Genomic DNA, 21,884 nt, shown 5'->3' with positions numbered 1-21,884 from the left:
TGAAGGAGAGAAACCTCAGAGGTGTCACGTTGAAGGAAATTCACATTTAGAGTGATATTTAGTCGCTTTCCTGGTAAGCCAGTGTGACATGTTTGGTGTCGTGTAAATTTCAGCCCAATTTCAAAAGGATCGAGCCCTGCTGCGGCCTTCAGAAGACCGTAGCGTTAATGTCGGATGATCGACCGGCTCATCATTAAGTTTCAGAGGGTTGAAAGTAGGCCAAGTTAACCAACGTCAGGAGTGAGGAGGAGTTATGATTCCAAGTTTAAGATCATGGAGTGTAATAGAGATATAACCCTATGGTTCTATTTTTCACTTTCAGATATAAATCATGTCAGAAATAGGCTTGCCTAGTAGTTTACAGTTAGATTTGTATTATTATTATTTTTTTTATCCACTTTTTCTCCCATTTTCTATTTTGCTCCCATCCCAATTTCGTATCGTCCAATTCAACCCTCCCCTATCTTGAACTCTGTTTCATGCCTCCCACAAGCCGACTGTAATGTGGACGTGTAAGCCATACATTGCACAAGTCCCCTCCGGTACTCGAGGTAGCAGCCGTCGCATCTTTTCACCTGCACAGCGCGATCTTTCAGCGTCAGGGGTCTGCGCTTTGGAGGGACGCCGCCCCCCGTCGCTTCCTGATTCTACTGCGCAGGCGCACCAACCGACCTGTAGGAGTCGCTGTCCACAACGTCCGATCCCCACCTATCAGTTTCCCACCCCCTAATACTGCCAAATGTATTAGTACTAAAGACCAGCCAAACTGAAAGCAATGTGGAGAGCTGGGCTCGAACCCAGCGTCTCCAGCATTGGAGGTGAGCGCCTTGCCCACTGCACCACCTAGCCGCCCTAGATTTGTATTATTTTTTAAATTATATTACAAAATGTATCTTATGGGAACAATTATTCAATCCGTTAGTATTAATGGTATATTCTGGGTCAGATAGGCTATATACTTATTTCCCTTCAATATGATAGTAGTCTTGGTTTGAGCACTCAGAAGGTTTATTTCTACATTTATTTATTTTATTGAACATAACTTTTACCGTCTTATAGTACCAGGTGGGAACAGCTAACTCTGGCATCCTTTAGTAAAGGGCTTTACTAGGGGTGTAACGATTCGACCTCACAACGATTAGATTCGATTACGATTCTTCAGGCAACGATTCAATGCATCATGAAATCTCTTCATTTGACCGCGATTCGATTAGATGAATTTTTTATCAGTTAATTCCCCAAAACATTTTGAATACACAAATGTGGCTGGGGGAACTGATTCACTCAGCATGAATGGGCTATAGGTCAATAAAAACAATACACCACAAAAAAAAGACATACATTTAAAAAAAGATAATTATTTAGATTATAATCTATTTCTTTTTTGATCCACTTTTTCTCCTTATTTTCTATTTTTCTCCCAGCCCAATTTCGTGTTTCCAATTATCCCCTCCCCTGTCTTGAACGTTGCTCGCATATGCCTCCCACTGGTCGGTTGTAGGGAGGATAGAAGCCTTGCATCACGTATCCCCTCCGATACACGAGGAGGCAGCCTGTCACATCTTTTCACCCGCCAGCGCGGACTCTCATTGGCGAGGTGTAACCGGAGGCTCACACTACCCCCGCCATTTTCCTGTCTCTGCTGTGCAGGCATCACCCAACTGACCTGTAGGAGTCGCTGTCCACAACGTCCAGATTACCATCCATCAACTTCCACCCGCTGACTCTGCCAATTGAGCCAGTATGACGGCTTGCCCAAGTCGGTAGGCAATGCTGACACCCGGATTCGAGACCGGAGTCTCTTGCATTGGTGACGAGTGCAATCTCCGCTGCGCCACCCAGCCTCTATTCTAACATTTTCAAATCGATGCAGTTGAATCGTCACATTAGGATCGATGCATCGTTACACCCCTAGGCTCTACCCATTAAGCTACACAATACCACAGAGCCATATTCATTCCAAATCTATAAAAGGCAGCCATTTTCAGATTATATCTCATATATACATAGATCAGCTATGTACCCCTGTTTAACGAAGGGCTTTGTAAACACACACTGTGTCACATAAATGAGCCTATACTCCTCATACTGTCTCAGGTGGAAACTCCAGAACGGCCATGGTAGCAGCTCTCAGTCCTGCTGACATCAATTATGATGAAACCCTCGGCACACTCCGGTAAGCCTCCTGTATAAACACACACACCACTGCTGGTAAGCTTCCTGTATAACACACACATCACATGTATAACACAGATCACATGTATAACACACATCACATGTATAACACAGATCACATGTATAACACACACCACTGCTGGTAAGCTTCCTGTATAACACACACATCACATGTATAACACACATCACATGTATAACACAGATCACATGTATAACACACACCACAGCTGGTAAGCCTCCTGTATAACACACACATCACATGTATAACACACATCACAGCTGGGAAGCCTCCTGTTTAACACACACCACAGCTGGTAAGTCTCCTGTAAAACACACACACCACAGCTGGGAAGCCTCCTGTTTAACACACATCACAATCACATGTATAACACACATCACAGCTGGGAAGCCTCCTGTTTAACACACACATCACATGTATAACACACATCACAGCTGGGAAGCCTCCTGTTTAACACACACATCACATGTATAACACACATCACAGCTGGTAAGCCTCCTCTTTAACACACACATCACATGTATAACACACATCACAGCTGGCACAATTATTATGCATGTTCCTTCACGTCAAATGTTTTTGAATGAAACGAAAACACCTAATTTGCTGAAGTTAAATAATGATTCTGACAATGAATATAAAGGGATTTGTCTTGGTGACAATGTTACAAACATATTAACATGTAACAGAATTTCACAGAATGACAGACATAACATACAACAGGATCTCCCATGCATCACTCAGGGAAAGCAAGACAAACATATACATATTACACTCCATATATATATTTAGTATTATCATACTCCACATACATTTAATATGATCACACTTTACATATACATTTAGTATTATCACATATACATTTAGTATTATCATACTCCACATATACATTTAGTATTATCATACTCCATATACTATTGTATTGTACCCATTCTGCAATCTGTTAATAAAGTTTTCAATCAATCAATCAAACACTCTACATACATTTAGTAGTACCACACTCCACACATACATTTATTATTGTCACACTCTACATATAGATTTTGTATTACCACATACATTTAGTATGATTATACATTTAGTATTGTCACACTCCACATATACATTTAGTATTATCACATATACATTTATTATTATCATACTCAACATACATTTAGTATTATCACATATACATTTAGTATTATCACATATACATTTAGTATTATCACACTCTACATTTAGTATTATCACATATACATTTAGTATTATACTCCATATATACATTTAGTATTATCACATATACATTTAGTATTATACTCTATATATACATTTAGTATGATCACATCTACATTTATTATTATGACACGCCACATATACATAGTATTAATTACATCTTATTAGACCGTAAAGTGTACATATCACACTCCATATATACATTTAGTATAAAGTACATCAATATTAGCAGCATGACATACAGTATAAACATCTTCCAGAACACCATCCATCACGGTGGATTTCATCTCCATTTTTCATTTTTTTAAACTCTTTCTCTGACAGTTACGCCGACCGCGCCAAGAACATCAAGTGCAACGCTGTCATCAACGAGGACCCCAACAACAAGCTGGTGCGTGAGCTGAAGGACGAGGTGACCCGTCTGAAGGATCTGCTGCGCGCCCAGGGCCTGGGAGACATCCTGGACAGTAAGTCTGGTTATCGTGGAGACACGCGTTCTCCCAGGCTACACCACAAGCTGGCAATACCTCCTTGTCTTTCATTTCATTCTTAACTCATTCATCCCACCGCGTGTCTTATCTGCCCAGACTACCGCCTATTAATGCAAACACTGAATAGACGTGGACAGCTTTGGAACCTTAAACGCCATGCTGTTCGTTTGTTATGCCCCAACGACGTTGATCACGTTACTATGTCTTGAGTAATGCAGTTGATGCCATTTCCAGATTATTTATACTTAACATGCTAATTCCATGAAACATTTCACGTGATGATTTCAGCCCATTTTCAGAGGCAAGATAAATGCTAGTTAATGGCTACATCACATTACCACACTTCATTAGCTGTGCACACACACATATAATGGTTCATAGCATGTTGATATAGATACATAATATACCCATTAATACCCTCCTAATGTCTGCGTACTAGCTAATGCATGCTTAATGACACTTGGAACTGAAGTCATTCCATTTCATCTCATCCTGTTCATTCTCATCCAGTTCATAGAGAAATGTCTGTAACCTCTTTTCCTACCATTCTACTAGTCCTGACCTCTGACCCCTTCTCATCTTCTCCTGCTTCCCCTTCAGTTGAGCCTATGGGGGATGATTGCCCAGGAAGTGGAATCAAATGTGTGTATATGTGTGGTGGGAGTCATCCATTGTCTTATTGCTCTTTGCTACTACCGCTACTGATGAGCTAACCATTGCTCATGCGCTATTTCCGCATTATGATAATTCCTCCCCAGCTTTGCATGCTAATGCTAAAAGACTCTAAAGCTACATGTGAGGAGACTGATTTCTCAGAGGCACGCCGATCTGGAAAAGGCTAGCATGCCACTAGGTCAGCATGCTTTGCGCTCGCATTGATTTCATTGGGGTGAGATTGAGAACTATTTGCGGGAACTATATGCAGGCTCAAATCCAGCCACAGGGCACTAGAAAATTTCCCCAAATGCATTAACCTCTAATGCCAAATGAATATCCTGTCTGTCTCTGCCCCCCAACACACCCACATCATTCAGACATTCAAACATTCAGGTCCTTAACTCACTTGTCTATCCAACCTCTCTTCTTGCCAGTGAGCCTGTGGTCTTTCTCTCTCTTACTAATGATTCACTACAGGTGACAGTGTTGAAGGCATTAGAATGATGCTTCTCGGTCCTCACATTGAGGCTCTGAGCAACAGGAGCAAAGGTGCATGGTCTTAAATTACTAAGTAGCCAGGCTAGAGGTGTTAGGATCCACACCGCTGGTGCTAATTTGATGTGTTTTTGTAGAATTGAGTGAATAGTTGCTGTTAGCTTTTTGCTGTATTCTCCACCCCCCCTCCAACCTTTTCTCTCTGCTGTCCTGTCCTGTCTATCGTTGTTACATCTTCATTACTTGTAAACTCTCATAAGCTTCTACGTGTTCTTTAGTACAAGTGCAGGTTCGGCTGCATTATCTAATACTGCATTGAGGCGAATGTTTTCCCTCGTCATGTTATCTTGTCAAATTGAATAGGACCATGAACTCTGCCTCGACGCGCTCCTACTGGTCCTGCGTCGTGAATCGCTCAAAGTGCACTTCTGCACTTTTTTCTTCATCTCATGAATGTCAGCACTTCTCAAGTCAGTCAATACCTCACTTTTTTCCATCAGCCGATCATTTTAAGTTCTGTCCAAAAGACAGGTTTCCTCCAGTTTTGTTCGGTGGGGTTTAGAGGGCATTATACTCCCCGTTACCTGAGACGCCCTTGGGGCCATTTTGTTGAGATGAGCTGGCTGACCTTTAAAAGGCGGTTTGTCAGAGAGGGAGGGAGGGAGGGAGGGAGGGTGGGTGGGTGGGTGGGTGGGTGGGTGTGTGTGTGTGTGTGTGTGTGTGTGTGGGGGGTGAATTGCAGGCTGAACTTTGGCAGCACGTCTCTATACTGTATGTGCCACCCCCACTCACCCTGGTCTCTTGCAGCCCTCTCCTTCCTGCCATCCTCCTGTTGATACAATGACAGCAGTTTTCACACTGTCACAAAATTGGCTTTGTCAAAACAATAGCGCACTACAGTACCATCACACCATTACCTAGTAAATTGTTACGTAACTAATACAATGTAATTATGGCCACTGGTAACAACAGGGAACAGCACATTGAAGTCTCATGATTTCATTTTCGGCCCTCAGAGACTAATGAATAGGATCCTAGCTAACAGAGCTCATGGATTTCTCCAGGAATTAGAATCCATTCTGCGAACAAAGACATGGCAACAGCCTCCTCAACCTGAGAGCGACCTGCTGTGAAAACTGCTGCTCTGTGGAACTGACCATCTTGCTGTGTGTTTGTCTAAATCCTTTTGATGTGAGTCTTACTCTGTCCTCTCTCTCTTCTCCCCCTCCTTTTCCTCCCTTTCTCCCTTCTTCCTTTTTGTTTGCTCCATTTTGTGTCTGCCTTCTCCTCCTCCCTGTCCCCCTACCGTGCCTTCTCCACCTCTCTCTCTCTCTCTCTCTCTCTCTCTCTCCTGCTGTTGGTTCAGACCTGAAAGACATACACAACAACAATAAGCATAGATACTTGCTAGCCTCAGAGAACCAACGCCCTGGCCATTTCTCCACAGCACCTATTGGTTCCCTGACAGCCTCACCGTCGTCTGGCTCGCTGGGCAACCAGGTGGGCCTGCAGTCGGTCAGCAGCATCCAGGAGCGCATCATGTCCACACCGGGAGGAGAGGAGGCCATTGAGAGGCTTAAGGTAAAACGATCTAAGCAGTGGCTCTCAAACGTGGGGCCCGGGGGCCAACCACAGGGTTCCTCGAAGAGGCTCCAAAGGGTCCCCAGCGAGATTAGGAATGTTCTTTTTTTAATATATTTTTATATACAGGAAGTTAACAAGAGAGCAGGGGTGTAAAAAGTACCCAGAAATTATACTTAAGTGAAAGTATGGGTACCGTCTCAAAATCTGACTCAAGTAAAAGTCAAAGTATCTGGCTAAAAACACACTTGAGTAAAAGTAAAAAAGTCCTACTTTTAAATGTACTTAAGTACTAAAAAGTAAAAGTATATATTTTTTTAAAGGGATAGACCAGGGGTCTCAAACTCATTCCATCATGGGCCAAGTTTTCATTTTAACTATACATTTCACCAGGTGAGTTAGTTGAAGAGGTGAGCCAATTAGTGAAATCATCAGCTGGTGTTTAGGCAAGGCTGGAATTAAACCAAGCATACACTCTTCCCACAATGGAATGTGTTCTGCGATAGACAATGCTGAAATGAACAAACAGGATACTTTTTTTGCATACAAATTATTTAATGCACTTCTCCATTGAAGGTAAACTAACATGGACGGCATTCACATCACAGCATGAATAATATCACAATATTAAAAACAGAATGGTGTATTCTGAATAATATCACAATATTAACCACAGCATACTGGATTATCTTGAATAATATCACAATATTAAAGACAGAATACTGGCGTACCCTGAATAATATCACAATATTAAAGACAGAATACTGGAGTACCCTGAATAATATCACAATATTAACCACAGCATAATGTGGATCTGACTGTCTATTCTTCTGATAGCAGGTGTTTAATCAAAGATCCCTGCTTTCTAGTGTTGCACAAGGACCAATCAGCATGGGTATGGGCGGGTTCATTTTCCATTGATGGGGATTTGATTGGCTGTTTACCTGCGGTCGCAGGATTAATAACGTTAACGTTAGTTCGGTCTGATAAACAATACAAATATAGTAATTAAAATGGTTGGACCTGTGAGATTTGTACTTAGTACTTTGCAGGTCTGCATTTTAAATGTAAGGAGTAAAAAGTGTGTTTTTTTTCTCTGAAATGTAATGGAGTAAAAGTACAAAGTTTACAAACCTAATAATACTTGAGTAAAGTACAAATCCTCCAAAACAGTACTTAAGTATTGTAACGAAGTACAATTACTCAAGTACTTTACACCCCTGCAAGAGAGTAATGGTAAATGGTAGGGATGTCCGATATTATCGGCCTACCGATATTATCGGCCGATATTGGCATTAAAATGTAATAATGGAAATGATCGGTATCGGTTTAAAAAAAAAAAAAAATTATTTAACCTTTATTTACTCAGGCAAGCAAGTAAGAACAAATTCTTATTTTATTTATCGTCAAAAGTATGCATAATGTTGTGTTAATTCCACGACAAGAGATATGTAATGTTAATTACCTGAAATTATTCCGTTTTTTTGGGGGGGAAACCCCGCATATATCGATATCGGTTGATATCAGTATCCACTGTCGCCCCCGTAATGTTATCAATCATTATGTATCAGAATGACATGTGACACCTTCTGATCACAGGTTTCACTATAGACACAATTCTATACTAAATCATATCCAACAACAAATATTTGCTCCACTGCGGGTCCCTGGGACCAACGGAAGTCCGTGGCCCAGTGCGCTTCTATTTTGGCCCTGCTCTCTAAAGCAGTTGCCTTGCAAACACTGCAGTCCCAAAACCACTCACATTTTGTCCCGTGGTTTGGGTAGAATCCCATAGCTATCTGTCCACTTCCTAAACTCTCGGGACACTGCAGCCTCACTGTCTGGAAACGTCTGCCTTCCCTCTGAGGCCTGGGGACATTGTAGAGGTCTCTATCTGCCCCCTGCCTTCCCCCTCCTGTCCGTCAACACAAAGGCGGCCCAGAGAGGAACAGTGTACTGCTATTGTACCACCAGTGTATGTTACATGGTGCAATGTGTCATCAATGATGTGTTGTGCACAAGGTGGAACATTTTGTTTAAAATTATTAATATAATGAGGGTTCATAGGTGTTTAAATGATAAAGCATGGGAATATTTATTTTTATTTCTCTCAATACACCGTCTATGGATATACTGGTAGATTGATTTAAACTGAAAAAAAATCGAAACATTGACAGATGGAGGATGGTTTAGATTTACATTTTTATAGTATACGTCAAGATTGCTATTGCAGTTAGCGTGAGTTCACCTAGGACACCCTGCTATCTGTCTGGATGTGGTCTCCATGCTCCATCTCTCTCACACAGGGTGGTAACCAGTAGCCATTATGAGCTGCAGTTGCCATGGCTACCGTGGTGCCCAGTCTCTGTCATCTGTCATCCAATGACGTCAGGTGCCGACGCAGATAGGGTGGAAGTTGGACCGAAATAGATGCACTGTTTGTGGCTATTATGTGTAAAACCTTTAAGCAAAGATTCACACTGTTTGTGTGTGTTAAAATTGGCTTGACATTTTTATCGGTCACTATTTGAAAATTAAATTGATTCTAGCTCTCACATGAGATTTCTCCACTCAAAAATCTTATCAAAAATGCAAGAGCATCCCATTGCAATTAATTAATAATTCTTTTTTTATTATGGTGCAAAGATATAGATTGGTAGGCTACATCTTAGATTACAGTCTGTTCCTTTTATCATTATGTCATACAGTACTGCATAACCAATAACATAATACGTTATAATCCGACAGTGATTTCCTACTCGTTGTCTTTACATGAACCTTGATTTAATCTAACGTGTGTGCGTAGGTATCTTAGGTCAGCACGATTCCTACCATGAGTCAGGGAACATCATATCCATGTGCAGAACAACAGATGGCCTGGCTGTTAACCCTTTACAAATAAGCACAGAGAGCAGGCTTAGCAGCCATACTACTTCCTGCTTGCTTACTAAGGCAGATGGCTGGGGCCCTCAGACCAGAACAATGTGGGCTTTAGTACACAGTAGTATCGGGGGGAGCGGTGGGTTGTAATAGTCTCAGTATCTTGACCTGCTCCAGAGTTGTACGTGTTGATACTCTGAACCCAAAGCCTCTTTTAAGGGAAACGAGGAGACTTAGGGCTAGATCCACAAAGAATGGATTGCACGGTGCTAGTTGCACCCTTACTTACAATTCATTATGAATTGAAAATGGGGGACCCTGATGTAAACAAGACGAAAGTCTTTCTCTGGTCTGCATCCCCTTAACAATTGTGTGTATTGAGCCGTACTGTATTGTATTTTATCTGTTAATAAAATTTTCATTCAATCAATCAATCTGCGCGGTGATTGATTGAATGAAAAACACATACAATAAATCAATCACCAACACACAGTCAAAGGATACAGCTCATATGCAATCAGAGAAAGCAATTACAAGTCGACGTAGGACATTTATTTATTAAAAATCCAAAAGAGACAAGATTACTCAGTTTTTGGTCACGTTGTAAGAGATTCCATGAATCTGCTGCATCAATACAAAAAGCAGTCCTTCCAAGATTAGTTTTGACACGGGGTACCTGAAGAACTAGACAATCACTGGGGCGCGTTAAGCATGGGCCAGTGTTCCAGAGCAGCATAGATGAGAAATGCAAGGTCCGTGCAGCCTGGCTGGAAGTTTATATCACAGAATGCAAGCTGTATTTCTTCCTCACACTCAGGAATCGGAGAAGATCATCGCAGAGCTCAACGAGACATGGGAGGAGAAACTGCGTAAGACTGAGGCTATCCGCATGGAGAGGTCAGTATGGACACCGTGTGTTTGTGTAGCTACCGCTATGTTTTTGTTTCTGATTAGGATCAAAGTGTGGATGACAAACCAGTTGATGTGGGACGGCTTTTCCAGAAGGGGACAAAATCATGGGAAAAGCAGATTTTGGAGTTATGGTCGGTTAGGGGTGTATTGATGAAGGTGTAAGGTTAGGGATTAGGGAATGAAGGTAAGTCAATGCAGTTTCCTCAATTTAGTTCTAAATGAATGTGTGTGTATGCACACTTGTCTGCGTATTTCCATCTACCATATCTTGCTGTGTTCCATGCCTGTTACTCCCATCCACCCCCCCTCCTCTGTCTGTCTCCACTCATCCATGTCCTCTTCCTGCCAGACGTCTGGGCCTGCTGTCTCCCCACAGCTCTCTGTTCTCTTCTCACCTCTGTCCATACATCAACCATTCCTTCATTCTCTCTCTCTCTCTCTCTCTCTCTCTCTCTCTCTCTCTCTCTCTTCCCCTTCATCCACTCATCCGTGTCTTGTCAGCCGTGTCTCTTGTCTGTCCATTGCCACTCCCTGTGGGCCTGGCCGGTGCCATCCTGTGCCAGTCTGTCCTGCCAGTAGTCTCTGAGTGTAACGCCCCTCCTCCTCCCCACACACACACACACACACATAGAGCATCAGATCTGAGTGTAACGCTCCCCTCTGCTCCTCCTCGCGCACACACACACACACACACACACACACACACACACACACACACACACCCATAGAGCAATCTCAGGGTTAGAAATTAACGGGGGCTTGGGGCAAGATGCCCTCGAAAATTGACCAAATGCCCTCAAATCAGTTAAGGGGGGCAAAAAAAAAAGCCCCTGACAGTTTACTAATTATATACATAATTATATATATAATTATATATATGCGCTACAGTGCGAGCATTTCACTTGCATTTGCCCCTAAAAATATGTGTGTGCGAACCGGAAAAATCATTTACTCACATAGTGTGCGAGACGCGTGAAGATTACAAACTCAGTAGTGCTTTTTTCGCTCTGCTGCTAATCGTTCAAAAACTACAAGTCCCACATTCCACAAGCCGCATACGCGACTGGTTTCATGCGAGAGAAAGGAAACGATAACACAGTACGCGCTGGAAAAGAAAGTCACAATACCGGCATAGGCAAGTTATACATTCAGACAATGCAAAGAATTCAGCCAGCCATGAAGCCCATTCATTTTTATTTTGAGCGAAAGAGAGACGAGGAGAAAGAGGAATCCGGTGAGGCAGCTAATGTTACTGAGGCGGATAACGTTATATTGACGGCTGATAACGCTAGCGAAGTTAGCACACGCACACTGTGGGCCAGCCAGTGACTTTGGTGGTGTGTGCTATTGCACAGATGTGTGTCCCGTTCCCGTTTGCACACGCACATACACACACACGCACATCATACACACACACGCATATACACACACACACAGTAAGCCATCACTGGGAACGCTCAGAGGCATAGTGAGGGAAGGGGGGGCTGAGAATATCTGTGTCTATCTGTGTGTGTCTCGCTCTCTCTCCCTCTCTACATCTCTCTCTCCTGAACCTATTTCATTCAAAAGGAAGATATTGATGCACAGTAGCTATAGTATAAATTATAGCTCAGTAGCTGTAACAGAATAATTGCATTAATTATTAATTAATTAACTATTATTCAATAGCGTTTCAATTATAATGAATTAAATAATTGTATTTGAATTTTCCATGTTCTGTCATCTAATAATATATTCCATTACCTTTCCTATCTGTATCAAAGTCAAAATGTTGGTATCGTGACAACACTACAACATACAAAAGCAGCTTGACAACCGATATCCTTTGCGTCTAGTAGGCATGGGCCAATGTGTGATTTTGGTGGTATGTGCTATTTACACAGATGTTTGGCCCTTAGTATGCACATGCACAGTATAATATGCATGTAATAAATAGTTTGTTAATAAACTCTGTTACTTGAACAATTTTCACTGTGCTCCTAAATTTTAATTTTAATTTTATTTATTTAAATTTTATTTAGGAGCCCATGTGCTCCTTGGGAAAAAGGTTAGCGTAGAGCCCTATGGAGACATTAACATTACGTTATCAAACATAGGGATGAAGACTGTAAAAAAAAATACAGCGCTTTGCGCCACCAAGACAGCTGCAGCCACAAAATGGCATATGGTAAGTGTCGACAATGTTTTATAATTTGTATGTTCAGCATAAAAATTCAGTGCCCCCGAAATACAAAAAAAGCCCCCGAAAATCAATTAAGGGGGGCAAAAAAAGCCTGCATCTGACCCTACAAAGTGTTCTCACAGAGCCGTCACAATACATAGTACTGCAGTCTCTTAACACATTCAGTGCCACGGACGAGAAATCTCGTTTGTTTCTCTTATTTTTTTTTTTATTATCGATTTCCATTCATATTTCATCAATCTAGCCTCACGTTACCACTGGAACTCTCTCTGAGCTCCATTGGGAAAATACCGCCCCCTATTGTCTCTCCATGTGGTACTGCAGCCTTTGGAATGGAGTCAATGAAAATGGATGGGAAAAGAAAAATCCGGAATCCACATTTTACTTCTCAGGCATGTAACTCGAGCCGATCGGATTCATTGTGGCCTATCAAAACAGCGTGGAATCGGTGTTTCGACCACCCAGCGTTGGATCAATAAACGCGAACATTTGGAATGGCGATCAGGAATTGGAATAACCTTTTTGGAGAACATCTGATCTGAGGTAAGGAATCTATTTTACCAGTCTTAGGATAATCAGAGCTGTTTTCACCTATATATCAGCGTGTGCCATGTGTGTGTCTGTGCTGATCAGGAAATGGATAATCGATTTTTTAGCCCGCTTCTATAGCGTGCATAAGTACACATATACTATTGATAATCTAGCGTTTATTTGAAAACAATTAATAAATAGGCCGAAAAATTACAACGTGTTTGTGTATTACAGTAAAGCGCGATTCCTGCAGAATCTTTAAAAAAAACGAGGGTTTTTCAAAATGGTATAAAACGGAAATTAACCGATTAAAAAAAAAAAAATAAATAAAAAGTCATTGACAAGCAACGGTCGCATTAGACACATAATAATAAGACATAGTTTATGCGTTCACAAATGCGAGTGCTCCGTCATTGAATAGAGTGGCACGCAACGGGGTAAAGACATACAGAGGCGTGGCACTCAAACTGTTAAAGGTCCCGTGTCTTGCTATTCCTTTCACTATTTGGGCAATGTTACACAATTCCTGTGAGTCTATGGAACACATCTGTAAGTATTTTTATTTTTTTCATTGTTTTGTATTTCTAATCAAGTACTCTAAAGCAGCATTTTTCCACTTCAAGATTTCAAGCTGTTTTGTGCTGGGCTCTGCCCATAAGCGCTTTGAGTGACAGTCACCCACAGTCTGCACTGGCAGACAGAGAGAGACATAGAGAGATTGAGGTGGATACTAATTAATTTCGCCGCGGGGGGCATAATCCCACAGGACAATGCATTGGTAACTTGTTTCAAATGACAATATATACCCCTGTGAATATTATTGCACGGATCGGAATACGAGCGTGCACAATGATATTTTGCAGCAGGTTGACAGTGATATGCGAGTGCTCCCGACTACGTGTGTTTCCCCGAGAGAAGCTCCTGCGCGGTCGGGAGTGTGTGTGGGGTGCTCCTGTCCCTCTCTCTCTCCCTCTCTGTCTCTCTCTCTCTCGCTTGCTCGTTCTCTGCCTCTCTGTCGGCACCCGCGCCACGTCAACCCATTTGAGGAAGTGTCTGTATTTCCACTCGCTCTGTTGTTGAGCGAATGGTTGCGCTAGTTATGCAGATCAGTGCCTTATTCACGTCAGCAAAACAGTCAAATCAGAATGGCTTAGTTCACTGGGGGAGGAGATTGTCTCAACTGAATTGGAGCAATCCGCCAAAATGAGAATTAGAGACACAGACCCCATTGATACAAACCCCCATTGCTAGAAAACAATGCTAAACACTGGAAAGGGCTATTTATAAGACAGGGGACCTTTAAAAAAACAAACATATTTTATTTTTATTCGAGACAAGAGCGATGATGACTAGGGATGTCCCGGGCCGATCACGTGATTTTCAGAAGATCGGATAATAAAAAAAATTGGGATGGGAGAATTTTTATTTATTATTATTATTATTTTTTTATTATTATTATTTTTTTGATCGGATCGGGAAAGATCGGTATCGGTAGATACTCAAAATCTCCTAAAACGTCCTATAAGATTCCCTATATGGGAAGAGCAAGGCATACACTCATTAGGGGATATTTTTAATAACCAGGGCTTCTGTAGTTATGGAGAAATATGCACAAAGTTTAACCTCACCGAGTCCACATGGCTTTTTTACATACAGTTACGCCTATGTTTGAAGTCTCACGGTGTTCCATTACACATACCAGTTGAACACCACAGATACCACAAATTTTTCTATGAAAGAGAAACATTGGGAGGTTTTGTATCAGGTTTTTATTATCAATTACTAACGTCCTCGTATGAAACCCTTCAACTAGACACTGTCTGGAGGAGGGATATTCCAGACCTGGAAAGTGACTTTGATTGGCAAGAAGCATGGGCAAATGTCCGTCTTACATCAAGGAACCCGGACCATCAACAAATCAATCTTAACTATATTCACAGGACATACTTGACTCCTATAAGACTGAACAGAATGGGCCTGAAACAGGACTCAAAATGCTCCCAATGTACAAATGGAGACGAAGGGACATTTATGCACATGTATTGGGACTGCCCACCAGTTAAGGCATTCTGGAAAGATGTGACCCATCAATTATCAAAACTCGTATCTTGGAATATACCAGTACACCCCTCTGTATTGCTTTTAAATGATGTTTTTGAGTTTGCAGTAAATCCACAGCTAAAGAGATTGGTCTTATCGGGTATCACAGTAGCTAAAAAACTGATCGCATCACGCTGGTTTCAACCGGAAAAAATGTGCCGGAAAGTTTGGTCTCTTACATATCTCGATGTGATATATCAAGAAATATCTACAGCAAGAATTCTGGGTCTCAACGAATCCAAAATGTCAATGTGGGTAGAAGTGGTGGAGAGAATAAAAGCTAGCTTATAAGGGTAGTGTCTGGTTAGGAGTGAGGGATAATGGAGGTACTATCCAAGGAGGGGTCCGGGAGGGGGGGGGTTCGAGCTGGAGCATATGTGTGTAGGGTTTTAGAAAATAGGTATTAGGGTATGTCCTATATAAACATTTATATAATTGTTAATTTCGCTGGATATACACTGTATACGGTTAAAATGTTATTATAGACTTTTTTTTTGTCTTGTTTCTGTACTTGCATGTAATTTTAACCACCTTGACTGTTAGTTTCATTATGCATTATGTGTTGAGTACTGACTTTTAATAATTTTTGTTTTGCAATAATAAAAAAAAGATACTCAAAATCTCATGATCGGGATCGGATCGGGAGCAAAAAAAAATTATCGCGACATCCCTAATGATAACTGCACGTGAATGACAACACACACAGTTTGACGTGTCCCAGGCAACAACACCTGTTCACCTGCTGCTGTGGCTCAAAGCCAGGCTTTCCCCCCTGAGCAGATCAAGGTGTGTGACTTTGAAAGGCTACTGAAAGTTCACAGCGACGTGTGGATATTCTTCTCATGGTGTTGTACCACATGTTATACACTGGTGTATGACACAGACCTGGAGTCAGCGGCTCACAACGTCTCATGGTGTTGTACCACATATTATACACTGAGTATTTCCATATGGAAGATAGTTAAGAAAGGAATGTTGTTGTTAGATTAGATTAGATTAAAATGTATTGTCATTGTACAGCACAAGTACAGTACAACAAAAATAAGTTGGCATCTAACCAGAGTCCAAGGTAACAGTAAAGTAATAATAATAATTCATTTATTTTGTATAGCGCTTTTCAAAGACCCAACGTCGCTGACAATAGGCAAAAAAGAAACAAAGAAAACAAAGAAACATAGAACCACAGGGAAACGGAGGACAATAAGAAATACACAGGAACATAAAACCACGAGTAACGGATAACAAATACGGGAGTGAGTAGGGGAGACAGTCGGGAGGAGAGTAAGGGAAAACCAAGGGGGGTGGGGGGGGGGGGCAGGAGAGGAGAGAACGTGGGGCAGGGGGAAATGGTGGCGAGTTGGAGGAGGGTGGTTATGGGTAAGGAAGGTTGAATGCTTGGGAGAACACGTAGGTTTTGAGTCTGGATTTGACGGTGGAGAGTGAGGGAGAGTCTCTGATGGTCTGAGGGAGGGAGTTCCAGAGTCGGGGTGCAGCTCGTGAGAATGCCCAGTCACCAAAACGTTTGAGTTTGGATGACGGGACAGTGAGGGAAAGAGTGGAAGAGGACCGGAGGGAACGGGTGGGGCGGTAGGGGAGAAGGAGGTCAGTCAGGTAGGGGGGGGCCAGACTAAAGTGCATAACAATATACAGTATAACAAGTCATTAAATGGAAGATAAATAACAAAGCTACTCAGTAAATGTGCAACTCTGATGTATGTTACAGTATTGTTATGTACAGTGATACAAGTATAAATAAATACACTATGGTAGTACGCCATACTGGCCAGTGGTATAACTAATAGAGTAGGTAAGGGAAATATACATAATATAGGAATGACATTTTGTGTTTACGTTTTCAATTGTTTTAATTAGAAAATAAATGAAGCGCAGCCCTGGTAGGGAGGCACTGAGGATGTATCCTATCGCTCTTCACGTCCTTATTATTCGGAACTGTTTAAACTGTTGTATATATGACTTATTTGGCTTGTCCCGTCGTGTAGGGAGGCCTTACTGGCAGAGATGGGCGTGGCGATCCGTGAAGATGGAGGCACACTGGGAGTCTTCTCTCCTAAGAAGGTAGGAAACGCATGACACATACACACACACATATACAAACCAATACCAAATGTCATCATTTATCCTACAGTGATGCAACCATCTTATCTATATCCTCCCTCTGTGACCTCATCACGTGACATCATTTCTTACTGGACCCTCCCTCTCTACTTTCACTTGTTTTCCCATCAATTGACCACATTCACACAACAGCCATCTTGTTCTTATGTCATACTCGGGTTGATCTGAGCATGACATAAGAACAAAATGACAGCCGTGTGAAATGATCAATTCACGGTCATTCTCCCTTTTCTTTCCACTGTTGCTCTTATCTGCCTCCTCTGCATATTCAGCTTAGCCACGACATGACATTTGATGATTGTTTCCCAGCCAAGAAGGTTTGTTTTTAATCGAAATCAATCGATAACTATTATTTCACACTAGGTGCAGCCCCCTAGCTGGCAGCGCTTAAAACAGTTGTAGAGATTCCGTCCGTGTGCTCTGTACCACACTCCCAACAGTAGGCCTACCCCTCAGCATCCCGTGTGTACAAACGGATATTTACGACAGTTTAGAACAACTGCAGTATAATTCCATTTGATTTGACCCCTCCCCTGTTGGTTTCAGACGATATAAAATCAGCTTTTCATCAGGTTGATTTAAAGCCGGACTGCTGACTCCTCTCAGTCTACCTCTCAGCCCACAGCTTGTGCTTGATTCTATTTGCCCTGTCCGTTTTGGCTCTTGTTAAAAAAGACCGAACTATCCACCCCCCCCCCCCCCCCTCCCTTGGCTGCCCAGACACATTAGCACTAATAGAGATGAGATGCTTTCCGAAGAGCAGGGGAAAGCGATGATTCTCTCTGCACTCTCTCCCCCTCTCTCCCATCCTCCCCCCGTCTCCCAGCAGAGGCAGCATTATGCCAGGAATACAAAGACCAAAGACATGCGTCAGTATGCTATTGTCAGTGCGCTATTGTCGGTGATGCCTCGACAAGGACAGAGGGAGGGGAGAAAATCTGTGTATTATCTTTTGAATCATTGAATCTTCATAACGAGCCCGCCTGTCTGTCACTAGAATTGTCTCTTTGGTGTCAGGAAAATTCCCCTTGCTTTGAATTTGATCCTTCCCACTGTGTGTGATTTGACCTTCCCTCTCCTTTGCTGGTGTGCTTTTTTGCTTTTTTCCTTTGCTTTGTCTTTTTTTTGTTCTGTTCTGCTTCTATTTCTTTTACTCACTTTGATTTTCTCCTCCTTCTCACCCGCTGCCTATCCCGTGGTGGTTAGCTTTTTGACGAGAGGCCTTGTGATCTCTTTGCAGACTTTAACGGGGTGTTTTCCCCTAAGAAGGTTGGTGCCTCAGTGGACTAGTTCCTAGCGCCATGTGGTGGTAGTAGTGTTGTGGTGTATATATACAGATATCAGATGATGAGAGGTGTCTGCATTGTGCTGCTGTGGTCATTTCACCTCACTGTCATGAAGGAGATTGTTTCACTCTGAGAGCTCATGATCGTATGGTATGGAATTATCCAATTAAATTAAATTTTTAGTGTTTGTGTTGATTCAAGTTCTGTACACATAGGACACAAAAGTGTTGAAATATATACAATGAAAGAAAACTATACATAAAGTAAAGTAAATCCACAGTAATCTGGGCCTGTGTTTATCAAGCGTCTGAAATTACAGTAGGAGTGCTGATCTGAGATTTGATTGGCTCATATGTCATGCCACAGTGTGTGCAAGGTGACCCGAGCACTGATCCTAGATCAGCAGTCCTCTACTCTTTAGAAGTGTGATGAATGGGATGTCATTCTCACCCCTCCCCTCCCTGCAGACCCCTCACCTGGTCAACCTGAACGAGGACCCGCTCATGTCCGAGTGTCTGCTCTACTACATCAAAGACGGCATCACAAGGTAAGAAGAACCCAAGGCTGCGGGGCGTAGGGGGAAACATTTAGACTTTTATAGGGGCTCCAGTCTCTGAAGAACATGGGACTGTGTACTTCATTGCTCCTGTGATCTTGTTCAGCCAGAGGGAGTCAGAGAAAGGTGGAATGCCCTCTTTCTTTTGATCCTGTCTGCGCTCCTCCCCTCAGTATACTCCTGCAGGAGAGTGTTTAGTTACCTGACCGCCTTGGGGTGACTCAGGTTAATGAGTGACATGAGCCCAGATGAAAGACTTCACAGGGGCCTCACAAACAGCGCCTTGAGTCATATAAGCAACCGCTTTAAAGGTTCGGCTGTAACCTGGGGGGGGGGGGATGGGGTTTGATGGCCACTGACGGGGCCAGAGGGCGGTTTTGCATTTATTCAAAATGGCTCCTCTGATATGTGGCAGGGTGGGCCAGGCGGATGCTGAGAGACGGCAGGACATCGTTCTGAGCGGCGCCCACATCAGAGAAGAGCACTGCATCTTCCGCAGCGAGAGGAACGCCAATGGAGATGGTGAGACACCGTGTGTGTGTGTGTGCGTGTGTGTGTGTGTGTGTGTGTGTGTGGCCATGTATATAAATATATTTCTTACTCCTAATTTTGGATAAACCCACTCTGGGTCCTAGTTCAGACTCATCTTTCTTAATTTCCCTTTAGCTAATGGAACATTAATCCAGTAAATGTGTCAGTACATCTATTGATATTGGGGCCTTGACTATATATAAGTGAATGCGATGGAAGTGTTCTAGGAAAGACGTGAGTCATGGTGATTGGTCTGTGTTCTGTTCACCGTAGTGATCGTCATGGTGATTGGTCTGTGTTCTGTTCACCGTAGTGATCGTCATGGTGATTGGTCTGTGTTCTGTTCATCGTAGTGATCGTCATGGTGATTGGTCTGTGTTCTGTTCACCGTAGTGATCGTCATGGTGATTGGTCTGTGTTCTGTTCACCGTAGTGATCGTCATGGTGATTGGTCTGTGTTCTGTTCACCGTAGTGATCGTCATGGTGATTGGTCTGTGTTCTGTTCACCGTAGTGATCGTCATGGTGATTTGTCTGTGTTCTGTTCACCGTAGTGATCGTCATGGTGATTGGTCTGTGTTCTGTTCACCGTAGTGATCGTCATGGTGATTGGTCTGTGTTCTGTTCACCATAGTGATCGTCATGGTGATTGGTCTGTGTTCTGTTCACCGTAGTGATCGTCATGGTGATTGGTCTGTGTTCTGTTCACCGTAGTGATCGTCATGGTGATTGGTCTGTGTTCTGTTCACCGTAGTGATCGTCATGCTGGTGCCATGTGAGGCCTCAGAAACGTACGTCAACGGAAAGCGCGTGGACAGTGCAGTGCAGCTCCGCTCAGGTACGCATTCCTCACCTCACCTCTCTCACATTTGATGTTATTCATGAAATAAGATAAGATACGATATTCCTTAATTGATCCCCTTGGAGAGTATGTTGTCTATGATTTAAAACTGAATTAACACCATGCAACATTGGATATTATATTGCCCCAGTGCTGTGGTGTCCTCTATAAGCTCAACAGAATGGCTGACCAAAATAACCGTTGTGATATACAGTCAATGACAATATAAACAATATTACACTGTTTATTTTAATCTTTACTATAATTGTATTGCCTATATTTATGTCTTCTACTATCACCATACCGGTACCTGTACCCCCTCCCCCTCCCCCATGCTGCTATGACGACTGAATTTCCCCAATGGGATTAATAAGGAATATCTTATCTTATCTTAAGGTTCATTTCTGCCTCTGACTGAAGCTTGCAGGAACCAGGGGGTCAGTTCATTGTGGTTTAATATAAGAATAAAAAATATAAATGTAATTAAACATGAGGAGAATCACAAACTACAAAGCTTCTCCACCATCTCTGGTTTTAGGCAGACGAAAACTTGATGAATGATATAACAAAATATCATCCTAATCGTGCCAAACTTTTATCACTAATTATCGATATCGTTTTATTGTCCAGTTCTTCTCAAAACCTGTCAGGGAATCTTAACGTTGCCATACTTGTCCTCCATCTTGTTTCAGGAAACCGCATCATCATGGGGAAGAACCACGTGTTCCGGTTCAACCACCCGGAGCAGGCCAGGGCTGAGCGGGAGAAGACCCCGTCGGCGGAGACCCCCGTGGAGCCCGTCGACTGGACGTTCGCCCAGAGGGAGCTGCTGGAGAAGCAGGGCATCGACATGAAGCAGGAGATGGAGAAAAGGTACAGCGGTGCCCACTGCCTTGATGTGTCTGCTAGAAGCAGTTAGAAACACTTCATCTGCAAACTACAATGAATGTAGAGGACCTTGTCCTGGTGATAGTTATTATTATTATTTGTTTATTTAGACGGGACAGAGCATATTAACTCATTGACCGCCGGGAATTAGTCGGGCCCCGTTCTAGCACTGCCACGCTTTAAAAGATAGGAGTGCGTCACCTTGATTGTAGAGCTATAACTATATTCTATATTATAGCTATGGATACAATACTATGGCCCATTTGACATCACCTATCTATCGTTCAATATGTGAAAAAGAATAAATGTTTCCATCCATACGTTCCAGTGTTATACCGTGGTGAATATAAGTATGGTTTTAGAGTGGTCTGGGGTCATTCCCGAAATGCTGAGTTATAGCCTTATACGT

The 21,884-nt window shown here is 42.5% G+C and overlaps 1 protein-coding gene across 2 annotated transcripts in view; it reads left to right on the top strand.

Moving 5' to 3' along the window:
- The window catches only part of kif1b (kinesin family member 1B), a 142,304-nt gene that overhangs the window by 53,974 nt on the left and 66,446 nt on the right, over positions 1-21,884 (top strand). Inside the window, exons 11-20 of one of the 2 annotated variants that reach the window (XM_084334128.1) lie at positions 2,098-2,176; positions 3,731-3,873; positions 4,498-4,539; positions 6,497-6,630; positions 10,331-10,410; positions 17,239-17,314; positions 19,128-19,207; positions 19,632-19,738; positions 20,501-20,584; positions 21,280-21,460. In XM_084334128.1, the coding sequence (XP_084190254.1) occupies positions 2,098-2,176; positions 3,731-3,873; positions 4,498-4,539; positions 6,497-6,630; positions 10,331-10,410; positions 17,239-17,314; positions 19,128-19,207; positions 19,632-19,738; positions 20,501-20,584; positions 21,280-21,460 (1,006 nt within the window). The remainder of the gene's footprint in view (positions 1-2,097; positions 2,177-3,730; positions 3,874-4,497; positions 4,540-6,496; positions 6,631-10,330; positions 10,411-17,238; positions 17,315-19,127; positions 19,208-19,631; positions 19,739-20,500; positions 20,585-21,279; positions 21,461-21,884) is intronic. The other variant, XM_084334129.1, reaches the window with a different exon arrangement.

Source organism: Notolepis coatsorum (assembly GCF_963971535.1).
Source record: "Notolepis coatsorum genome assembly, chromosome: 17".
NCBI lineage: Eukaryota > Metazoa > Chordata > Actinopteri > Aulopiformes > Paralepididae > Notolepis > Notolepis coatsorum.
Note: the sequence above shows the minus strand (reverse complement) of the source record. Positions and strands in the feature narration are given on the sequence as shown.